The sequence below is a fragment of the Stenella coeruleoalba genome (genome assembly GCF_951394435.1).
Source record: "Stenella coeruleoalba genome assembly, chromosome: 13".
Classification (NCBI taxonomy): domain Eukaryota; kingdom Metazoa; phylum Chordata; class Mammalia; order Artiodactyla; family Delphinidae; genus Stenella; species Stenella coeruleoalba.
Window position 1 is genome coordinate 44,111,690 of NC_137159.1, and position 19,606 is coordinate 44,131,295.

At 34.6% G+C, this 19,606-nt stretch overlaps 1 protein-coding gene across 5 annotated transcripts in view; it reads left to right on the plus strand.

The window, feature by feature from the left end:
* The window catches only part of CCDC88A (coiled-coil domain containing 88A), a 190,799-nt gene that overhangs the window by 158,156 nt on the left and 13,037 nt on the right, over nucleotides 1-19,606 (plus strand). For all 5 annotated transcript variants that reach the window (XM_079940521.1, XM_079940522.1, XM_079940523.1 and 2 more), the window contains 8 exons: nucleotides 1,606-1,770; nucleotides 4,851-5,012; nucleotides 6,119-6,396; nucleotides 6,628-6,771; nucleotides 9,661-9,847; nucleotides 14,043-14,188; nucleotides 17,282-17,374; nucleotides 17,503-17,717. In XM_079940521.1, coding sequence (XP_079796647.1) covers nucleotides 1,606-1,770; nucleotides 4,851-5,012; nucleotides 6,119-6,396; nucleotides 6,628-6,771; nucleotides 9,661-9,847; nucleotides 14,043-14,188; nucleotides 17,282-17,374; nucleotides 17,503-17,717 — 1,390 coding nt within the window. The remainder of the gene's footprint in view (nucleotides 1-1,605; nucleotides 1,771-4,850; nucleotides 5,013-6,118; nucleotides 6,397-6,627; nucleotides 6,772-9,660; nucleotides 9,848-14,042; nucleotides 14,189-17,281; nucleotides 17,375-17,502; nucleotides 17,718-19,606) is intronic.

Here is a 19,606-nt window from a genome sequence, read left to right on the forward strand (position 1 = left end):
TTTCTATATGAAACTTAGTTGTAAGAACAATGGGCTAAAAATGAGAAGTTTTGAGTTTTATTCTCAGGTCACCTTCTTAATAATGACATATATCTTTAACTCTTATAAGCCTAGAAAAAAGATCCTGTGGGAATTAATATAAAATAGGAGACTGGAAATGATGTCATCCATCCATGTTATTAGGGTGTTGAAAGTATTAAAAAAAGTGGAAAATCAGGATCCCAGAACACCTGTTAGGTCACTTGCCAAGATTTAAATTACATTCTATCTTGGCATCCTTTTTTCTTTAGTCTCACATCATTATTTTCTAACTCAGTAGTAGTAGCAAAGTTTGAGCCATAAGTTTTCTTAAGGTTGCATCAGACATTGAATTATTTTAAACATTTATATCCTTGTCTCAATAGAAAGTTTGGGGTTAATTTAGAAATTTATGATAATCATTTCCTAGGATAAACTAGTAATTCAGGATAAGTATAATAATCATCAATTTAAATTGAAGAGAGCAATTAAGTTAATAAGTTAATAGTTAATTTTGGCTGATTACCAAGTTGTTAGTTTTTTTTGGCTGCATTGGGTCTTCGTTGCTGCACGTAGGCTTTCTCTAGTTGTGGCGAGCGGGGGCTAGTCTTCGTTGCGGTGCATGGGCTTCTCACTGTGGTGGTTTCTGGTTGCGGAGCATGGGCTTGAGGCACGCGGGCTTCAGTAGTTGCAGCACGTGGGCTCAGTAGTTGTGGCATGCGGCCCCTAGAGTCTGCAGGCTTCAGTAGTTGTGGCACACAGGTTTAGTTGCTCCGTGGCTTGTGGGATCTTCCTGGATCAGGGCTCAAACCCGTATCCCCTGCATTGGCAGGTGGATTCTTAACCACTGCATCACCAGGGAAGTCCCCAAGTTTTTAGTTTTGATTTTGCTCTCTTAAAGTAGGATTTGGTTATACCAGAAAACCAGAAAACCCTAGATAAGATATATCCTTGGATTGCTCACTCTTCATCAAAATGAATTACAGAAATTTTATGTGGATCAGTATCTGAATAAAGAAGTCATTTATTTATTAACATAGGTCATTCTGAGCAACAAAATCCTTCTTAAAAGGCCAGACATATATAGATACTTCTTCAACTTTAGGTATCTTTTTACGGGGAATTAATATATGTGTCAAGTCTTTATTTGTTCCTGATATGGGAATCTCTGAAATCTCTAAATCAGCTATAAATAGCTCTAAAAACAATTGTTAGTATCTAGCAACATGTCTATATCCAGTTAATCTATCCTTCAGTGATATTTTCGTCATAAACAGTAGGATCTGAAATTACAAAATATATTGTAGGAACATGGCATATAAGCAGAGTATATTTAATATTTCTACAGGAAAGGATTTGAATTCTGCAAAGCATAAATTGTGATCATAATAATCATATATATTACTTATCATATTTTTAAATGAACTGTCTCTCACATTCACCAGACCATTGTGGAGTCAAACTATGATAAATATTATAACCTTGGTGGTATGTTTTTTTCCCCATTAAAATATTTTAAATAAACTAAAACAATATTATAAATCAACTATACTTCAATTTTTAAAAATATTTTAAATAAAATTTTAGGTGAAAAAGAATTATGAAGCTCTCAAGCAGAGACAAGATGAGGAAAAGATGGTACAGAGCTCTCCTCCAGTTTCTGGTGAAGATAACAAATGGGAGCGAGAAAGTCAAGAAACAACCAGAGAGCTTCTGAAAGTTAAAGACAGATTAATTGAAGTTGAAAGAAATGTAAGTAGTTTAGTATGAATAAGGTTTTTTAGAAGTAAAGGATCATTGAATATATAACTCAGAAAATTTATCTAATTTGTAGCTTTGTTCATTTTATACTTTCTTGACTGGTTTATTTTTTAATATTAAGAAAACACAGAAAAACTAATAATTTAATATTCTTTTCTTCGTCACCCTCATGTAAGTCTATCAGCAAGCTTTGTCAGCTCTGTCTTGTAAATATAACCCAAACTCATCTACTTCTCTTCATCTCTGCTGCTACCACTCTAGTCTAAGGTACCATTATCTCTCATCTGGACTATTAGAGTATCCTCCTAACTGGCTTGCCCCTTTCACTCTCAAACTAACCCATTCTTTTTTGTGTTTTTTTTTTTTTGCGGTACACGGGCCTCTCACTGTTGTGGCCTCTCCCGTTGCGGAGCACAGGCTCTGGACGTGCAGGCTCAGTGGCCATGGCTCACGGGCCCAGCCACTCCGCGGCATGTGGGATCTTCCCAGACCGGGGCACAAACCCGTGTCCCCTGCATCGGCAGGCAGACTCTCAACCACTGCGCCACCAGGGAAGCCCTAACCCATTCTTAATGTAGTAACCTAGAGTTATTTTTAAAACATAATCCAGGTCATGTCATTTTCCTACAAAAAATCTTCAGTGGCTTCCCATTTCATTTATAATAAAATCTATATTCTTTACTGCATCTGTAAGATCCTTTTTGATATTGCCCTGCCTGTATCTCTGACCTTATACCATATTATTCTTCCACCAACCATTCTTATTAATCAGGGGATAATATTATTATTATCTGTTAATATGTGGAAAACATGGAACAGTGACTGGCACATAATAAGTAAATTGATTGTAGTCATATTGGCCTTTTCTATTTGTTCCTATCTCAGGGCTTTTCTGTTTGCTTCTGTTTTCTGTGTGTATGTTACCATAATTTAAATAAATCCCACATCAGTGGACATTTATTTTCAGATTTTGCTGCAATGAAAATCCATATATAACATGTTCATAGGGTAATAAATTCCTTTCAGTAGAATTGATAGGACAAAGAGCATATATATATATATACACACACATATTTCGGTGTGTATGTGTGTGTATTTAATTTTTTTTTAACATCTTTATTGGAGTATAATTGCTTTACAATCCTGTGTTAGTTTCTGCTTTTTAATTTTAATTGATATAATCATATGAGCTTTTCAGAAATATCAATTTTCAATCCCACTAACAGAATACCTATTTTTTCAGATTAACATTGGATATTACCAGCCTTTTAATTTTTATTGAAGTGATAGGAGAAAATATTTTGTGTGTTTTATATTATTAGCGAGCTATTTTATGTCTTTTTTATGTATATATCAGCCATATATGAATACCTGTGTTTCATTATTCAGTGATATATATGTATAGATCAATCACTTGGATTAATAATTACATTTCAGAAAATTTGGTGTGTAATGTATAAGATAAATCTCTTTTTCCATTGACTTCTTCTATAAATTTCCATTGGGGGAAAAATTTACCTGGTTGTCATAGTTTAGCTATTTTAGATGATGGGTTTATAAAGATGTCTACCCTATATTAGACTGGTAATTTTTGTGCATTTGCTAGTACATATATTGTTAACTTTGTACTTTTCCATTGTAAACTTTTTCCTGTTCTGAGATATCTTATCTACTCTCAGTTATCTCTTCTCTTCATTATAGACTGTAGGAATTTTTCTTATTCTTAGGGAATACCCAGACTTATCATTAGAGTTTGTACATTTTGGTTTCTAAAGAGCTGACCTATAATAGTAGTTAACATGTGTAGGTGAAAAATGGTTCACCTCTTTGGTGTATCAAAATGGTATACAAGTACATCATTATTCCATATTATTTTCCAGTGTAAATTTTTTTCATCCTTTTTATGTGATCAAATGAACAAAACACAAGTACAATATCAACACCCATTTTTAAAGCATTTTTCTTCCTCAGCTTTGATTTTATGGTATAATATATGGGTCAAATCATGACTTGCCTTTTATGCAGTGATATGTAGTATATATAACTTGAAGGCCTATAACTTGAAAGTGAATGTTGTCTTTGTCCCATAAGGTAGATATGATAAATGTGATCTGTTGTGATTCAGTTGTAACTTTTTTTGCATGTTGCAATTATACAGATTCTGGCCTTGTACATTAAAGTTTTGTTTTGGTTTTCTAAAGGATTCTTTGTTTATACTTTTTGATGCTAATTTTTATTCAGAAATGATCTTGAAAATGTAGTATCCATAACAAACATTTTATTATCTATCACATTAAATATAATGATTTACATAGTAATTCAGCTGTTTAACTATAAAATTGAAATATGGCCATATGTATTGGAAAAATTGAAAATAGTATGTTTTGTTTGGATTTGCTCCAGAAGTCCTATAGATGAAATAGAGTTTTAGTTAGTGTTTTATGCCATGAAAAAAACACTAAAGAAAATACGTAACATCTGTTAGGTCTATTACGGACTAAATTTTTTAAACAGATGGCTTAGATTGTTCCTGCTTCTCTTCCAAATATTTGTGTTTATAAAATACTTAGTTTTGCTGCTACCCCTGGGACCACCACGTACGTGTGTGTGTGTGTGTGTGTGTGTGTGTGTGTGTGTGTGTGTGTGTGTGTGTGTATATATATATTTGCCTTTGGGCAATTTGAAAAGGTACACTCCATTGGCTAGACACAGCCCCATGCACTCTGGGCACTTTTGAACAGCATAAAAACCATTGAACTGACAATCCCATTCTAGTTTTTTGTGTTAATAAATATATGTATAATGGAATATGTTATTTGTTGGACATTATAAAGCAGGCAGAGCACAGACACAATAGTATATTAAGGTTTTAGTATTGCTTTCTTTTCCTTAGATTAAATATCTTTTTACAGTTTGGGATAGAGGGGAAGTGTTTTGTCTTTTTCTCTTTTAAGATTGTTGAGTTTTTTTGGATTATAATGGTAATAAACACTTGTATAACATTCTAGTATTTGTTAAACAGAAATATGTTTGATGCTGCTTTTTTCTAAATATGTGTTTTCTTTATTCAGAATGCTACACTACAAGCAGAGAAGCAAGCATTGAAAACTCAACTGAAGCAACTTGAGACACAGAACAATAATTTGCAGGCTCAGATTCTTGCACTTCAGAGGCAGACAGTATCATTACAGGAGCAGAATACCACTCTTCAAACACAGAATGCCAAGCTTCAGGTTGTAATGTAAAATTATCGGGATATGCAACAAAACTCTTGAATTATGCTATTATGCTATTAAAATAAGGATGACTAGACATGGTAACATTGTTTCCTAGAGAGAGAATTTAACAATTAGTTGAAGATAAAGTATTTCTATATGTGCTTTGCCAAATTTTCGGATATCAGCATTTTTTAACTGTCAGAGCCTCTAAATTAAGTAATAAATTTACTCATGAAATAAAGATAATTTTATTTTTATTGACTTTATGGCCTTTTACCCGTTTCATCAAGCTGCTAATAATTAATCAGGTAGAAACCCTTGTTTTAGAGTATGATTGCAGCATATCTATTAGTTAAGTTACTGGAAAACAACACAGCATGAGAATTTTGTCTTTGGACTTATCCTTAATTCAAATGATCCATCTTGCACTTAACACTACCAGTGTCTTTTCAAATAGAGCAGTCAAGTGGGGGAAAGTGCAACTCTCTGAAACCTCTTAAAAAGCAGTGAAGAAGTTCCCCCTCTGAATCTAAACATTCTTCTTTCTCTATCTCTTTTCCAAATGATACAGTAAATACTAATTTAATTTAGACTTGAGAAAATTACCAATTGAATATTCACAAGTAATTCTTTCCTTCTATCAACTCTCAACTTCTAGAAAATGATAAACTAGCATTTCAAATTTTGTTCTTTTTCATGGAATTGTTGCTAATCACCTTCATTCAAGATAATTTAACCCTGGGAATTCCCTGGCAGTCCAGTGGTTAGGACTCCACGCTTCCACTGCAGGGGGCCCAGGTTCAATCCCTGATCGGGGAACTAAGATTCTGTAAGCCATGCGGCTCTGCCAAAAATAAATAAATTAATTAAATTAAATAATTCAACCCAAAACATATATATGATATGTATCTCATAATATATATCGTAACACCTACCAAAAATCAAAATTAAATGATAACCTTATTCTTTAGGGTGCTAAAATCCAAATTTTCTCAGTATAATATGAATATATCCGCAGTGATTTATTTAGTGCTTCCTAAAGTTAACATTGTCTTTTACTATAAAAAAAAGAACATTATAAGCTATTTTTCTTGTGTCTAATACAGTATGCATTCTTGTAGGTTGAAAATTCCACTCTTAATTCCCAAAGTACCTCACTTATGAACCAGAATGCACAACTCCTAATCCAGCAGTCTTCCTTAGAAAATGAAAATGAATCTGTAATCAAAGAGCGAGAAGACCTGAAATCTCTCTATGATTCTCTGATCAAAGATCATGAAAAGCTGGAACTTCTGCATGAACGACAGGCTTCAGAGTATGAGTCTCTCATTGCTAAACATGGAACTCTAAAGTCTGCCCACAAAAATCTTGAGGTGGAACATAAAGACCTTGAAGATCGGTAATTTATTATCTTTTCTTGTGCTGTTAACTTAAAACCAATTTTCACTGGGTAGTATAATAAACTGTATATGTTAAACAGGTCTGAGATAATTTATGTAGGACATATATATAAATTTACATGTTTTATGTGATACATATTAATAAATTACTATTGTTTCCTTTATTTCTAAAATGTTTTCTTTTTTTCTAAGGAAATATTATAAACCAAATACATAACTTTTTTTTCCAGTTACAATCAGTTACTAAAACAGAAAGGACAATTGGAAGATTTGGAAAAAACACTGAAGGTAGAACAGGAAAAAATGCTGCTTAAAAACAAAAACCATGAAACTGTAGCTGCAGAATACAAGAAACTTTGTGGTGAAAATGATAGGTAATAAATATTTATATATTTTAGTTTTGTATTATTCATTATATCCAACGTGTATGTTGCCCCTTTGTAGTACCATCCATAACTTAGAATTTTTTAAAAAGACCCCAGAGCAATAAGTAAATTACCCACCGAAATCATGTAGCTAGTTATAGAATGACAGACGAAAACCTGGATCTTCTGCTTTCTCTCGATGTTTCTATCTTGATTTATTCAACTAATTATGTTTTTAAGCCACATTATATAACAAAATTTCCATGTATGTCGATAGAATTTACATACTTTATTGAGACAGAATGTAATGAAACCTGACTCTTTATGTCTTTCTCTTTCTGCTAGTCTGGTATCCTGATTCTTGTCTTTGAAGGTGCTAAAAGTGAGCAGCTTTATCATTTTCTAGCTCATTGTTTGTACTTTTAGTTTTAACTGTCTTAGGTTTTAATGGTCTCATATTGCCATGGGGCAATTATTTTTTAATTTGAAGCCTTGGGAAAATCAAAACTTGTCAACTGGTGATCACACCCTACTTCATAAGAGTACATTTTCAAAAAATTTTTGGAAGCCTTTGAAAAATTTAGACAGCCTAAACATTTGTACTGCTTTTACATTGCCATAGCAGAAGTGCTGAAAGACAGCACACAAAATTCATTGGGGATCATTCATTGAGTATTTGTCCTATTACGGATTTAATGCAATCTATTTTTAGAATTAAACATCTATTTCTTTTCCTTTATTAAAAAAATCCCTAGGCTTCTAGAGCCATTTTCATTTTCATACTTAGTAGTTTTTAATTTAGGAATTTTTACAACTAGAAATTCTGTACTGATGGATTTGAACTTTAACAAGCTCAACACCAAGCTAGAATCAAGGAACATATATTTGTACAGTATAAACAACAGAAGACCAAATTATGACAAGTTATAGGATACAAGGATATATTACATACATAACATTGGGGAATGCGTTTAGTCTGGAAGTCCCATCTTCAACCTAACCTTTCTTCCTTGTTGGGATTCACACCAAACTGGGACAGTTTGTGAACTTGAGTAGACCTTCCAGAAATCTGTTTTGCATACATTAATGAAGAGTCTCCAGAAAGAACTCAGCCTAAATGATAAGAAGAAATTGAGCATGACAAACTTGAACCAGAAGATTATGCAGGCTTGGAAGGGAAGAGTGGTCCTGAGTAGAGTATTTTCTGTCTCTCAGTGCTGTTCTTGCCCAGCTTTTATGCACTCATGCCTGTGTTCTAAGGGAAGAAAAGGCTTTAAGTAAAACCTGAAAGAGCTCTTTTACAAATAAAAGATATTTGTGAAGACTTAATCTAAAGAACAGTAGTTTATCCATTCCTCTAAATAGCGTAAGTTTTAATCTTCGATAATGCCAAACCAAGAAAGTTGGTGGACTAGGTTGTCTTGGTCTCTTTAGAATTATGTTCACTGAATTGCATTTTGGTGTTAACGTTCTCAGCTTTGAGGGACAATGTAAAAAAACTCTCTTAAAGAGGTTATTTTAGTATTTGCCAGTGAGATGATATTGAGGACATTGTTTATTCTACCTTTTTATATCCCCTCCTGCCATGAAGCATTATGTAGCTGTCTATATGCCTCAGTGAGGTTTGCCCAGCTGTTACACACATGGCATGCATTCATACATGGATTCAACCTATTAATGGAGTGTTTATTGTATGTTTCTGGTCTTGCCATTTTACTTTTTTATCAAGTCATGATTTTTTAAAATGTATTATTTTATTATTTATAATTCTTATAAGCGTACTCAAATTGTTTGGAAAATGAGTTGAATTAAATTATTAGATGTTCTGAGCAAGTATCATCCTGAGCAAAAGTTTATTTTGTTTGGCTCCCTCCGCCTTTTGTGGGTTCCTGATCTTAATTCCTTCCATAAGATGAAGGTTAGTAAACTACAGCTAGCTTAGCAAGCCACATCCAGCCTGCAGCCTGTTTTGGTACAACCCCAAACAAAGAACCGTTTTTACATCTTAAAACGTTGTGGTGGGGGACAAAAAAGAAGAGCATGCTGTAGATTGCATGCGACCCACAAAGCCTAAGGTATTTATTACTCTCTGGTCCTTTATAGAAAGAATTTGCTGATCTCCCTCCTAGAGGTCAGTGGACCTTGTTCTAAAGGTATAATAGTGGAAAGGAACAGAAAAGGCTATACTGTGATTTTTACAAAAAAATCCAAAATTTATCATGAATAATTGAGGACTGCATAAATATGAACAATTTGCCACAACTGCAGAAATCTCAATAACTAATTTTTTTTTTTTTTGCGGTACGCGGACCTCTCACTGTTGTGGCCTCTCGCGTTGAGGAGCACAGGCTCCGGACGCGCAGGCTCAGCGGCCATGGCTCATGGGCCCAGCCGCTCCACGGCATGTGGGATCTTCCCGGACCAGGGCACAAACCCGTGTCCCCTGCATCGGCAGGCAGACTCTCAACCACTGCGCCACCAGGGAAGCCCTCAATAACTAAAATTTTGATTGAAGTTTGTATATCTCAGTTATCTGGCAACAGATTGATAGATTACCATGTCTCATACTGGATTGATTAATTTGCTCGATCTGATTTTTCTTTATTTTTCATGTTGAATTGTAGAATCTTTGAATTCTCTAGGTTAATCAAAACTGGATTGGTTATTTTCTCTTTTGTCCTTTAATCTAAATATTTTTCAATTAATACTTAAAAGTTTTAAAGTATAGTTTTTACAGACTAGAAACTGATTCTTGATAAGTTTAATCACTGGCAAGAGAATCTTTTATATTCTTTAAGTATGTCTGAATGTGATTTACAGCATTTTCACACTGTGTAAATTATAATGAAATCTATTAAGAGAATCTAACTCTATTTATATCATGATTTCTAATTATAGGTTGAATCATACATATAATCAGCTTTTAAAAGAGACTGAAGTTTTACAAACTGACCATAAAAACTTGAAAAGTCTTCTAAATAGTTCCAGACTGGAACAAACAAGATTAGAAGCTGAATTTTCAAAGTTAAAGGAACAATACCAACAACTGGACATCACATCCACCAAGCTAAATAACCAGTGTGAGGTGAGCTTAATAAGTTTAATTGCCGTTTCCTTCTCTTTAGGTATCAAGACTTGCCTAAAAAGTAAACAATCATATTATAATAATGATAATAGCAGTATATGTTTAGTGGGGTATTTCCAAAAGAATTGGTCAGGGATAATTGAAATTCACAAATCATTCAGAAAAACTTCCTTCTTCCTTTATCATTAATTTCAACAATTTTTATTATTAGTTTAAACTTATATGTTCAGATACTTTGAAAAATTAACCCTTGTTTAATGAAAAAATGTTTACTGACCACCTGGCATGTATTAGTAAACCAAAAAGGTAAAAATCTCATTCCTTGTGGAGCTTATATTCTGTTGGAAGGAAGCAGACAATAAACGTAATAAGTAAGTGAAATATATAGTGTTTCAGTGTTTCATTACATATGGCTGTGTAACAATTTACCCCAAAACATGGTGGTATAAAACAGCCATTTTTTATGCTCACATATTCTGTGGGTCAGAATTTGGACAGGGACAGTAGGGCCAGTTTGTCTCTGCTCCACTTGCATCTGGGCCCTCAGTTGGAAGATTGAAAGGCTGAGTGCATGTTTGGTGTTGATGCTGGCTATCGGCTAGAAGCATCAGTTTCCTCTTCACATGATCTCTCCCCATGGACTGGTTTGGGCTTTCTCACAACGTGGTGAGAACCAGACAGAAGCCATCTCTATGTTAATGATCAAGCCTCAGAAGTCAGGCAGCATCATTTCCCCTGCATTCTATTCACCGAGGCAGTCAAAGTCCCATCCAGGTTCAAGGGAAAGAGAAATAGACTCAGCCTCTTGATGGTGAATGGCAAGATTCCGGAAGAGCATATGGACTGGAAATACTGCTGTAACCATTTTGAAGATTAGTCTGCAACATATGGTATGTTACAAGATGATAAGTTATGTGCAAGTAAAAATGGAGTAGGGTAAAGGGGGATAAGGACCCCCAAAGTGGATGAGGGAGTATAGATTGAAATTTTAACTAGGCATCCCTGAACACAGATTTGAAGATTCGTGTATTATTATGTGGATATCTGGGGAAAGAACATTCCAGGCAAACAGCCCACACAGTGAACCTAGGTCAGGGGAATACTGGTATGTTTGAGGAATACTCAAGGAAGCTAGTGTGGCTGGAGTGGAATGAGCAAAGTGGGGAGAGTAGTAGGAGATGAGCTCAGAGATATGCCTGGGCCAGATATGTTGCCTTTATAGGCCATTGTAAAACACTTTTCTGAGTAAAACAGGGGAGCCATGGGAGAGTTTTGAACAGAAGTGACATCTGCCTTATGTATACAGTTCTACTCTTAACATAATTCCATGCCTCTTCCCATGATTGTTTGATAAAGTGATAAAAGTTTTGAAATAGAAAAAGGATATTGAAAGCCTTAAATAATTCTTAAATTTTATGATTGGACCCTAAATTGTTAAAGCTTGAATATAGCTTAACGTCTGAATTTCTTGGAACTTTTAGGAAACCAGCACTTAAGCAAACCCTTAAATGGAATTAGTAATAGACTGCATCAGAAAAGTAATACTTAAAAGCTTTTTGTCTAAAATCACAAACTAATAGAAAAATTAGTTTGAAATCATACATATTTAATTACCCAAAAGAGTTCAGAAATTATAGAACATTCATTCTGCCTGTGATTTATAAAAGGTTAAATAAAATATAATTGGGGTAATACACTTACAGAGGAACATGACGTACAGTGAAGAACATGACAATATCAACTTCCCCAGAAACAATAAAATTGGACAGAACTATCAAAAACAACCATTTTAGGGCTCTGGAACTCAAGCAAAGACATACAACAAATTGAGAAGACTTTGTTAAAGAAAAACTACTCAGCTTTGGGTAGGAGGTTGTTTGAGGCATTTTATCATGTGACTTCTCCCATTCTTAGTCCCTTCCTCCCTTTTCTCCATACCTGGTAGTTCAGGCAAGGGACAAGCCTTGAAAACCAACCACTTTGCTACTGGAGGGGACTGGCTTGATTTGAGCAGAGAACAGGAGAGTTCCACACCCAGGAGGGCTGTCAAAGGTCAACTCTCAGATAGCCTGAGGTTGGAATGTTAGATGTGGCAAGTCACGGACCAGGAAACTACTGAGAAATTTAACGTGGAGATCCAAGGAATGAGACAGCTAGCCATAATTTGTCTTGATAAGGTCCTACATGTCACTGGTGGTCTAGAACACTGCTCAGGAGAGATCAGAAAGGGCCCTAACTACCTTATCCCTGGCTGAGTGTCCCAACTTGAGTCAAATGCTAACCCTTGGGTAGGGGCTAAGTCATATAATAACATGATTTGGAGGGAGTGGAAAAATGAATCCATAGTGTCGGAGGTTCGTATAGTAGTTAATCTTTGTGGGAAGGGGTGGTAATTGGAAGAGACCACAAGTGTTTCTGGAATACAATTAATGTGCTGTTTCTTGATCTGGGTGCTGCTTCACACATGAGTTCATTTTGTGATATTCATTGAGCTGTATATACACTTAAAATTTGTTCTCTTTTCTGTATATATGTTTTATCAGTTGTCTACTGATGCAGTAATGCTGTATAAGAACCATAGAACCTCAGTGGTAAGGGACAGTAAACATTTATTTTTACTCATGAGTCTGGGTTAGCTGAGCAGATGTGCTAATCTGCATTGATGTGTGCGCTGAGATCAGTTGATCTTGGTAGGGCTTGCTCCTGTATCTGCAGTCAGCTGGCACGTACCCTGAGAGCTGGCTGGTCTGAGGTGGCCCCAGCTGGTGTAACTTGTCTGTGCCATGCGGTCTCTCATCCTCCAATAGGATTCCAAGAGACTGAAGGGAAGCACATAAGCCTCTTGAGGCCTAGGCTTAGAACTATCACACCATCACTTCTACCTCCTTCCCTTGGCCAGAGGCATTCCAAATTCAAGAGGAGGGGAAGTAGATTCCACTTCTTGATAGGAAAAGTGAGAAGTCACAGCACAAGAGGGTGCAAGGAGGAGCACTGCATTCAATTTTGCAGTGAATCTACCACATATGTTGTATTTCAATTTAACAACATATAGATAAATAAAACAAATATAGCACAGTATTGACAGTTGTTAGATCTAGATGGCTATTTATGGGTATTCATAGTATACTTTCTGCTTTTTCTTTTTTTTTTTTTTCTTGCTTTTTTTCCCTACGTTTAAAAAATACATTCTACAAGTGACACTAAATTTTGACAATCACTACTTTGGTCTCTCTGACTTCTACTGAAACCTCTGGCCTAACTAAGGCATATTTCTAATTTCTATTGACTACAGAGAAGCAGCAGCTCAATCATGCTGGCAGCCTAACTACTAGTAATAATCAGTAGTAATACCACCCATTTATTTATTTATTTACTTACTTACTTATTTTTGCGGTACACGGGCCTCTCACTGTTGTGACCTCTCCCATTGCGGAGCACAGGCTCCGGATGCGCAGGCTCAGCGGCCATGGCTCACGGGCCCAGCCGCTCCGCGGCATGTGGGATCTTCCCGGACCGGGGCACAAACCCGTGTCCCCTGCATCGGCAGGCAGACTGTCAACCACTGCGCCACCAGGGAATCCCCCACCCATTTATTGATACTAGATTAGCTGACTCCCTTGGATCAAGCCATAAAAATTATACACAAACTGTTAAGGTTTCTTGAAAACAGTGGTTGGGGGAAGAATGAGGTATATTAAGTACCTACTATGTGCCATAGGCATGACACCACGTACTTTACATATATTATTTAATCCTTGCAACAGTCTTGGGGGATGGGAGTTGTTATCCTCAATTTATAGGTGGGGTCATTGAGGCTCAGAGAGTTACTAATTTGTTCAGCATTTTATAGCTACTTAAATGGAAGGCCAGAGATAGGAATCTAGCTTTGGACTCTAAGTCAAACAGCTGTAAAGAAAGCAGTGTTTGTTTTTGGAACTAGATAATTTATTATATGTTAAACCCAGTGTTTGTGAGAATTAAGAAAACATATGTGTCCAGCACATAACCCAGTACTTTAGCTGTCATTATTACTAAAATAATCACTCATGTTCTGATCAGAGTACAGCTATCTGATTGTTCAAATAGCAGAAGACTTAAATCTTTGTGAAGTACTTATATTTTTCAGATGTTTTGGGGGATTTATGTTAAATATAAATGTTGATATTTTTAAAAATAAATGTTTGTGTTTAAACAGTTGCTAAGCCAACTTAAAGGAAATTTAGAAGAGGAAAATCGACATCTACTAGATCAAATTCAGACATTAATGCTACAGAACAGAACACTATTGGAGCAGAATATGGAAAGCAAGGATCTTTTTCATGTTGAACAAAGACAGTACATGTAGGTACCAAATAATCTTGCACTCTGAAATATTACTCATGATTTTATCATTGCCATACCTGATGGCAGAGGAAATGCAATGCTAATTTTTCTTGATTTTCAACATTATTATTTCGATATATATTTTTTTAATGTTTATGTTCTGGGCTAATAACCAGAAAAACTAACATAAAAACACATGGATCCTACTCTTAATGAACTATTAATATAAAGCAAGAAATACAAATAAATTCTGTAATGGAGGTGTGTATAGGAAACCATAGAAATACAGCAAATATAAGGGAAGGAATACCTTAGTCTGCAAGAGAAGGTGGACTTTCTAAAGATGATTGCTTGAGCTGAGACTTAAAGGTTCAGTAGGAGTTTGCCTAAGGAGGCATACCAGCCAAGAGAGCAGCAAATGCAGAAACAGGAGGTGTGATGAAAGTATATTATTACTGTGGTATAGGATCTAAAAATTAACTGTTCTTGCTGGAACAAAATTGAGGAAGGAGGAGTAGCAGAGAAGTGGCTAAACACTCAGGAGCCACTTGACAAAGGTTTTCTTTGCCGTACAAAAGACTTGCTGAAAAATTTAATCGGGGAGTAATGTGATCAGATTTGTGCTTTTTGTTTGTTTGATTGATTGATTGTTTGTTTAAACCACTGATGACATTAGAGTGTAGATTGGAGGTTCTAAGAATAGAGACAAGGACTAAGTTTTAAGAAGGCTGTTGCAATAATCTAATGAAAAATAATTCATAAGCAGTGGTAGTTGAGATCAAATATCAATACAAGAGAGATGTGAAAGATAGAATTGACAGAGCTTAATTATTGGTAAGTTGTTTCTCTGTTGAGAGTGTAGAAATCTGGTAAAATCAGAGATTTTGGCCAGGTTAGCTCAGTGGATAGTCTTTGTAATACACCATGATTCACCTTTACTAAATTCTTCTCTTCCTCTTGTTCCCTAAATGAGAAGCACCATAGTATAATAGAAATAGCACAGATGTTGAAATCAGACAGCTCCTAATTCAAATCCTAATTCTTCTCATTACTAGTTATGTGACTATAGACGAGTTACTTCATTTCGTTGATCATTGGTTTCTTTTTCTCTAAAATAGAGATATAACACCTACTTCCAGCATTATCCTAAGGCGTAAATGAAGTAATATGTGACTTTCAGACTTAACGTATATAATGGTGAGCTTCAGGGCACATTTGAAACCAGGATACACCGTACATTTTTTTAAATGTCAATTTTATTACAAAATTTGGGGCAAGGAACATTATTTTTATATTAATACACAGGTATACCAAGGAGCAAAAGGTACAGTTTGTGTGAATTTTTAAGGTAAATGTAAATTTCAAAGGAATTTCACATTTGTGGCTGGCCACTTGGGATCTTTAATCCTTTTGGCAGCACGTATGCCTTTACTCTCTGCCATAAGGGGTATTTTAGCTTAAGAAGCAATGAGTGTATCTAAAATTTTAGCATTTAAGTTTCCTGTCCCTTAAGCAGAGGTATTATCCAACACTTTATCTTCTTAATATTATGACCTTTGGTGAATAATCCATTTCTAAGGTTTCAGTGATCGTATGTATACAGTTGACTTATAAATATTAGTACCTATTCTGACTTTTTGAATTTAAATTTAAAATATCATCTTACATGTCAGACAGTTCTACCTGAATGCCTCTGTCACATCGTCCTAGTAGGAGTGACAGTGAATAAGTAGTATTGAGAATTTGGAGTTCCTGATGATATTTCAGCAGGTAAAAGGAGAAAAGAACTGGGAGGTATAGGCTGTGTGCTATTTGAGCTGTGGTATAACTAATGGCAACATCTATTCACAAAGTTCTTCTTCCATATAAACTCTCAAATCATTTCCTTCTATTTCCCACTACCCTAATTCTTCCCTCCCACTCAATTAGGCTACTCCCATTAGCATCCTGAATGCTTTCTTTACCTCCATCCTTTCTGATAATATCCTCTTCCATCACTGAGTTAAGGTATGTAAAGCATAGATTTTATAATGTCACATTGTAGTGAAACCTTCAATACTTCTGATTTTCTGTTAAGCTAAATCTAAACGTGAAACTCCCTCACTCCTTATTCTCAGCTCAGCTGTTTAATTTAGCATTTTTATTTTTTGTGTCAGTCTATCTGATATGGCCTTTTTCTTCATGAGGCTTTCCTTGGTCATCCAAGATGGAAATATTTTCCCTTTTATAAGTTCCTTTGGTACTTCCATGGTACTTTTATTTTGTCATGACTACTATTTTGGATTATAACAGTCATTTGTGTATGTATCTTCTCTCTCCTACTGTACTATAAGCAGAGCTGGGCAACTTACTATTCATCTTTATATACACCTCATGGCTCATGCCTTCCTCACTGTGAATGATCGCTAAATATTTGTTTAATAAATAGTATTCTTTGGCATCACAGTTTTCTTAGAGAGATCATTTTACTTTCATTTCCCTATATAATATATACTGTGAAGAACATAAAAATGAAACTAAGATGTGGTGAAGCTAGTATATTCATGCATTCCTGGAGGCAGGAAATAATTCTCTACTAGTAAATTAAGCCTAAATAATTCTGCCATAAAGGAAAAAAATCTGTTTGCATGAAGATGTCATTGTAGGATTATTTATTGTATTTGTAACTGTTAAGCAAGCTATCCAACATTTTAATTTTTTGCCTATATAAATTATGATAAATCACCCTTCATACCAAAAATGATTTGATATACTAAAGATCCAGAAATAGGGGAATAGTCAGTGTTGATATAATGTTGTTTAATAGCTGTAAAAAGATGTTGAGAGAATTCTTTTGTCATGATGATATTGTAATATGGAAGATTTTCTTCAAACAAAAATCCTATTGAAGAATTGAAACTTTAAGTCCTATGTCCTTTTATTTAAGTAAGTCGTAAATTTAAAGAAAATGAGAAACTTAGAAAAATTCCATTGTTACTACCTATTAAATTCTTAGTTGTCAACCGTGGTATCTGTATTTCTTTATGTTCTGGGGAGAAGTTAGATCATAGTCCCCAAATAATACCATTCATAACTGTACAAAATATGATGCATGTCCTTTTATTTTTATAGTGATAAGTTAAATGAATTAAGACGACAGAAGGAGAAATTAGAAGAGAAAATTATGGATCAATACAAATTTTATGACCCATCTCCTCCTAGAAGGTACTATTAACCAGGTTTATTTTCATTTTTATTAAAAAAAAACAAAACAAAACAGAAGCTTCTGATTTTGAGAGGGACTCATATGTTGAATGTTAGACTGATAAGAATTTTTTTAAATTATTTTTTAGGAGAGGCAACTGGATTACTCTAAAAATGAGAAAACTGATAAAGTCTAAGAAAGACATTAATCGGGAGCGTCAGAAATCACTAACATTAACACCAACCCGCTCAGACTCCAGTGAAGGATTTCTTCAACTCCCCCATCAAGATAGTCAAGACAGTTCTTCAGTAGGTTCAAACTCTTTAGAAGATGGCCAAACTCTGGGGACCAAGAAAAGCAGCAGTGAGTGCTTAAACTCTTTAAACATTTGTGATCTCTAGTACTGATTTAGAATCCTTACTGAAGATTTCTTTTAAATAGCTTCCACAGTCCTTTGGGATAATAGTCTGATGAATGTGTTTCTTTTTAACTCCATATCATTTTAAAATTCATTGCCTACTGCAATACTGCATAACCACATGATTTTCTTTATTGTGTATTTAGAGAAATACCATACACAGAGATACCATCATTTGGCCAGGGAGGTAAAATAGTACAGAAAGACCAGTGAAATGAGAGCCAGAATACCTCTGCCACTTGCTAGTCCTGTTAACATGGGCAAGCCTTTTACCTTTGTGTCATACTTCACAGGGCAATTTTGAGGAGCAACCGAGAAATATTTATAAGAGCTCATTTTCAAAATTATTTATAACTTAATAATAAGGTTTTTTATAATGATGTCTCACTCATACTTTGATGCTGTCAAATTGGAGAAAAGTTACATTGTGGGGAAGCAAAGAAAAGTCGCTATGAATTTGAAGAGAATGTTATTCAATGATTTAGAAATAGTTTAAGGTTATAAAAGTTATTGAGGGATTGTTTGGTAAAGGTTCAATGAAAATAAAATAGAGATATAAGTTTGTGCATAAACTTGCGATTTAACTTTTTAAATTACAAATGTAGAAGTATAATATCATAACGTGCCCTATACAATTAATACTCTCTTGATTTCATTATTAGTGCACTTTGCTAAACATCAAGAGCAAAGTAAAAGCCTAAAAAAGTGTATTTTAAGAGAAAGAAAAGAATCCAGTGGTAGGCCCTTTGAAGATATACAAGAATTTGACTACTAGCAATGTTCTTATAAAATATGTAAACAGGATACTATGAAGCCACTCACACTATAACCAGAATCACTAAATTTAAAAGTATATGTATGTATATATGTTTACACATATATAAACATATATACATATAGTAAACTATATATGTGTGTATGTGTATGTGTGTGTATATATATATATATATATATGAATTTCAGTACTATTCTTCTGAAGTATAGTATAGGCAAAAACAGCTACTACTTCCCCCAGGGGTAGACTCTCCATATGGGCAGCTCTCAAAACACTCAAAAAACTATATAGATGTTGTTTTGTCCTCAGGGGAATTATCTCTGAAAAAACAGTATTTTAGAGTGTAGGAGATTAGGCATTCATTATAGGCTATATTTCAGAATGCAACTATAGCACCCTATAAACTAGAATCCACAAGTAAGCAACAAAAAAATCATACACATACCTGAGTACATATTCATATATACATACATACATATGTACAAGTGTGTGTGTGTGTATAAGAAAGTGGTTTAATTCTGTGTATCCATATAAGATTAGTCTTGTCAGCCAAATCTACATGAAACCTGTGAGTATGGTAGAGAGATCATCAAGTTTTCCTTAAAAAGGTGCCAGATGATTCAATTTTATCTGCTACCTTTGAGTATAAAATATCTTACATCATATTTAATGAGAAAAGGTCATGGGTATACTTAATTTTTTTAATTAAAGGAAGATATTTCAATTCTGATATGAAAATATACAAAAGAAAGGCACAGTCTTTTTTGAGGTAAGCTTGTTTGTTTCAAATATAAATCTGTCATTCCTTCATACTCTCTGCTGTAACATCCAGAGTAAGAATCAGAAGGAAGTAATAGTCTCCTTTCCAGCAGTTGTTCAGTTTTAGAATTTTAAAAATAAACGCAAAACCCAACCATTCTAATGTTCCCTTAATTTCAATATAGTTTGGGAAGAGAACATTGTATATCTGCAAACTAATTGCCATAAGAAGGACCACATTCCACCACTGGCAAATTTAAAACTCCTTTTATCCTGTCCCTTTTGGATGAGTGCCTGTCA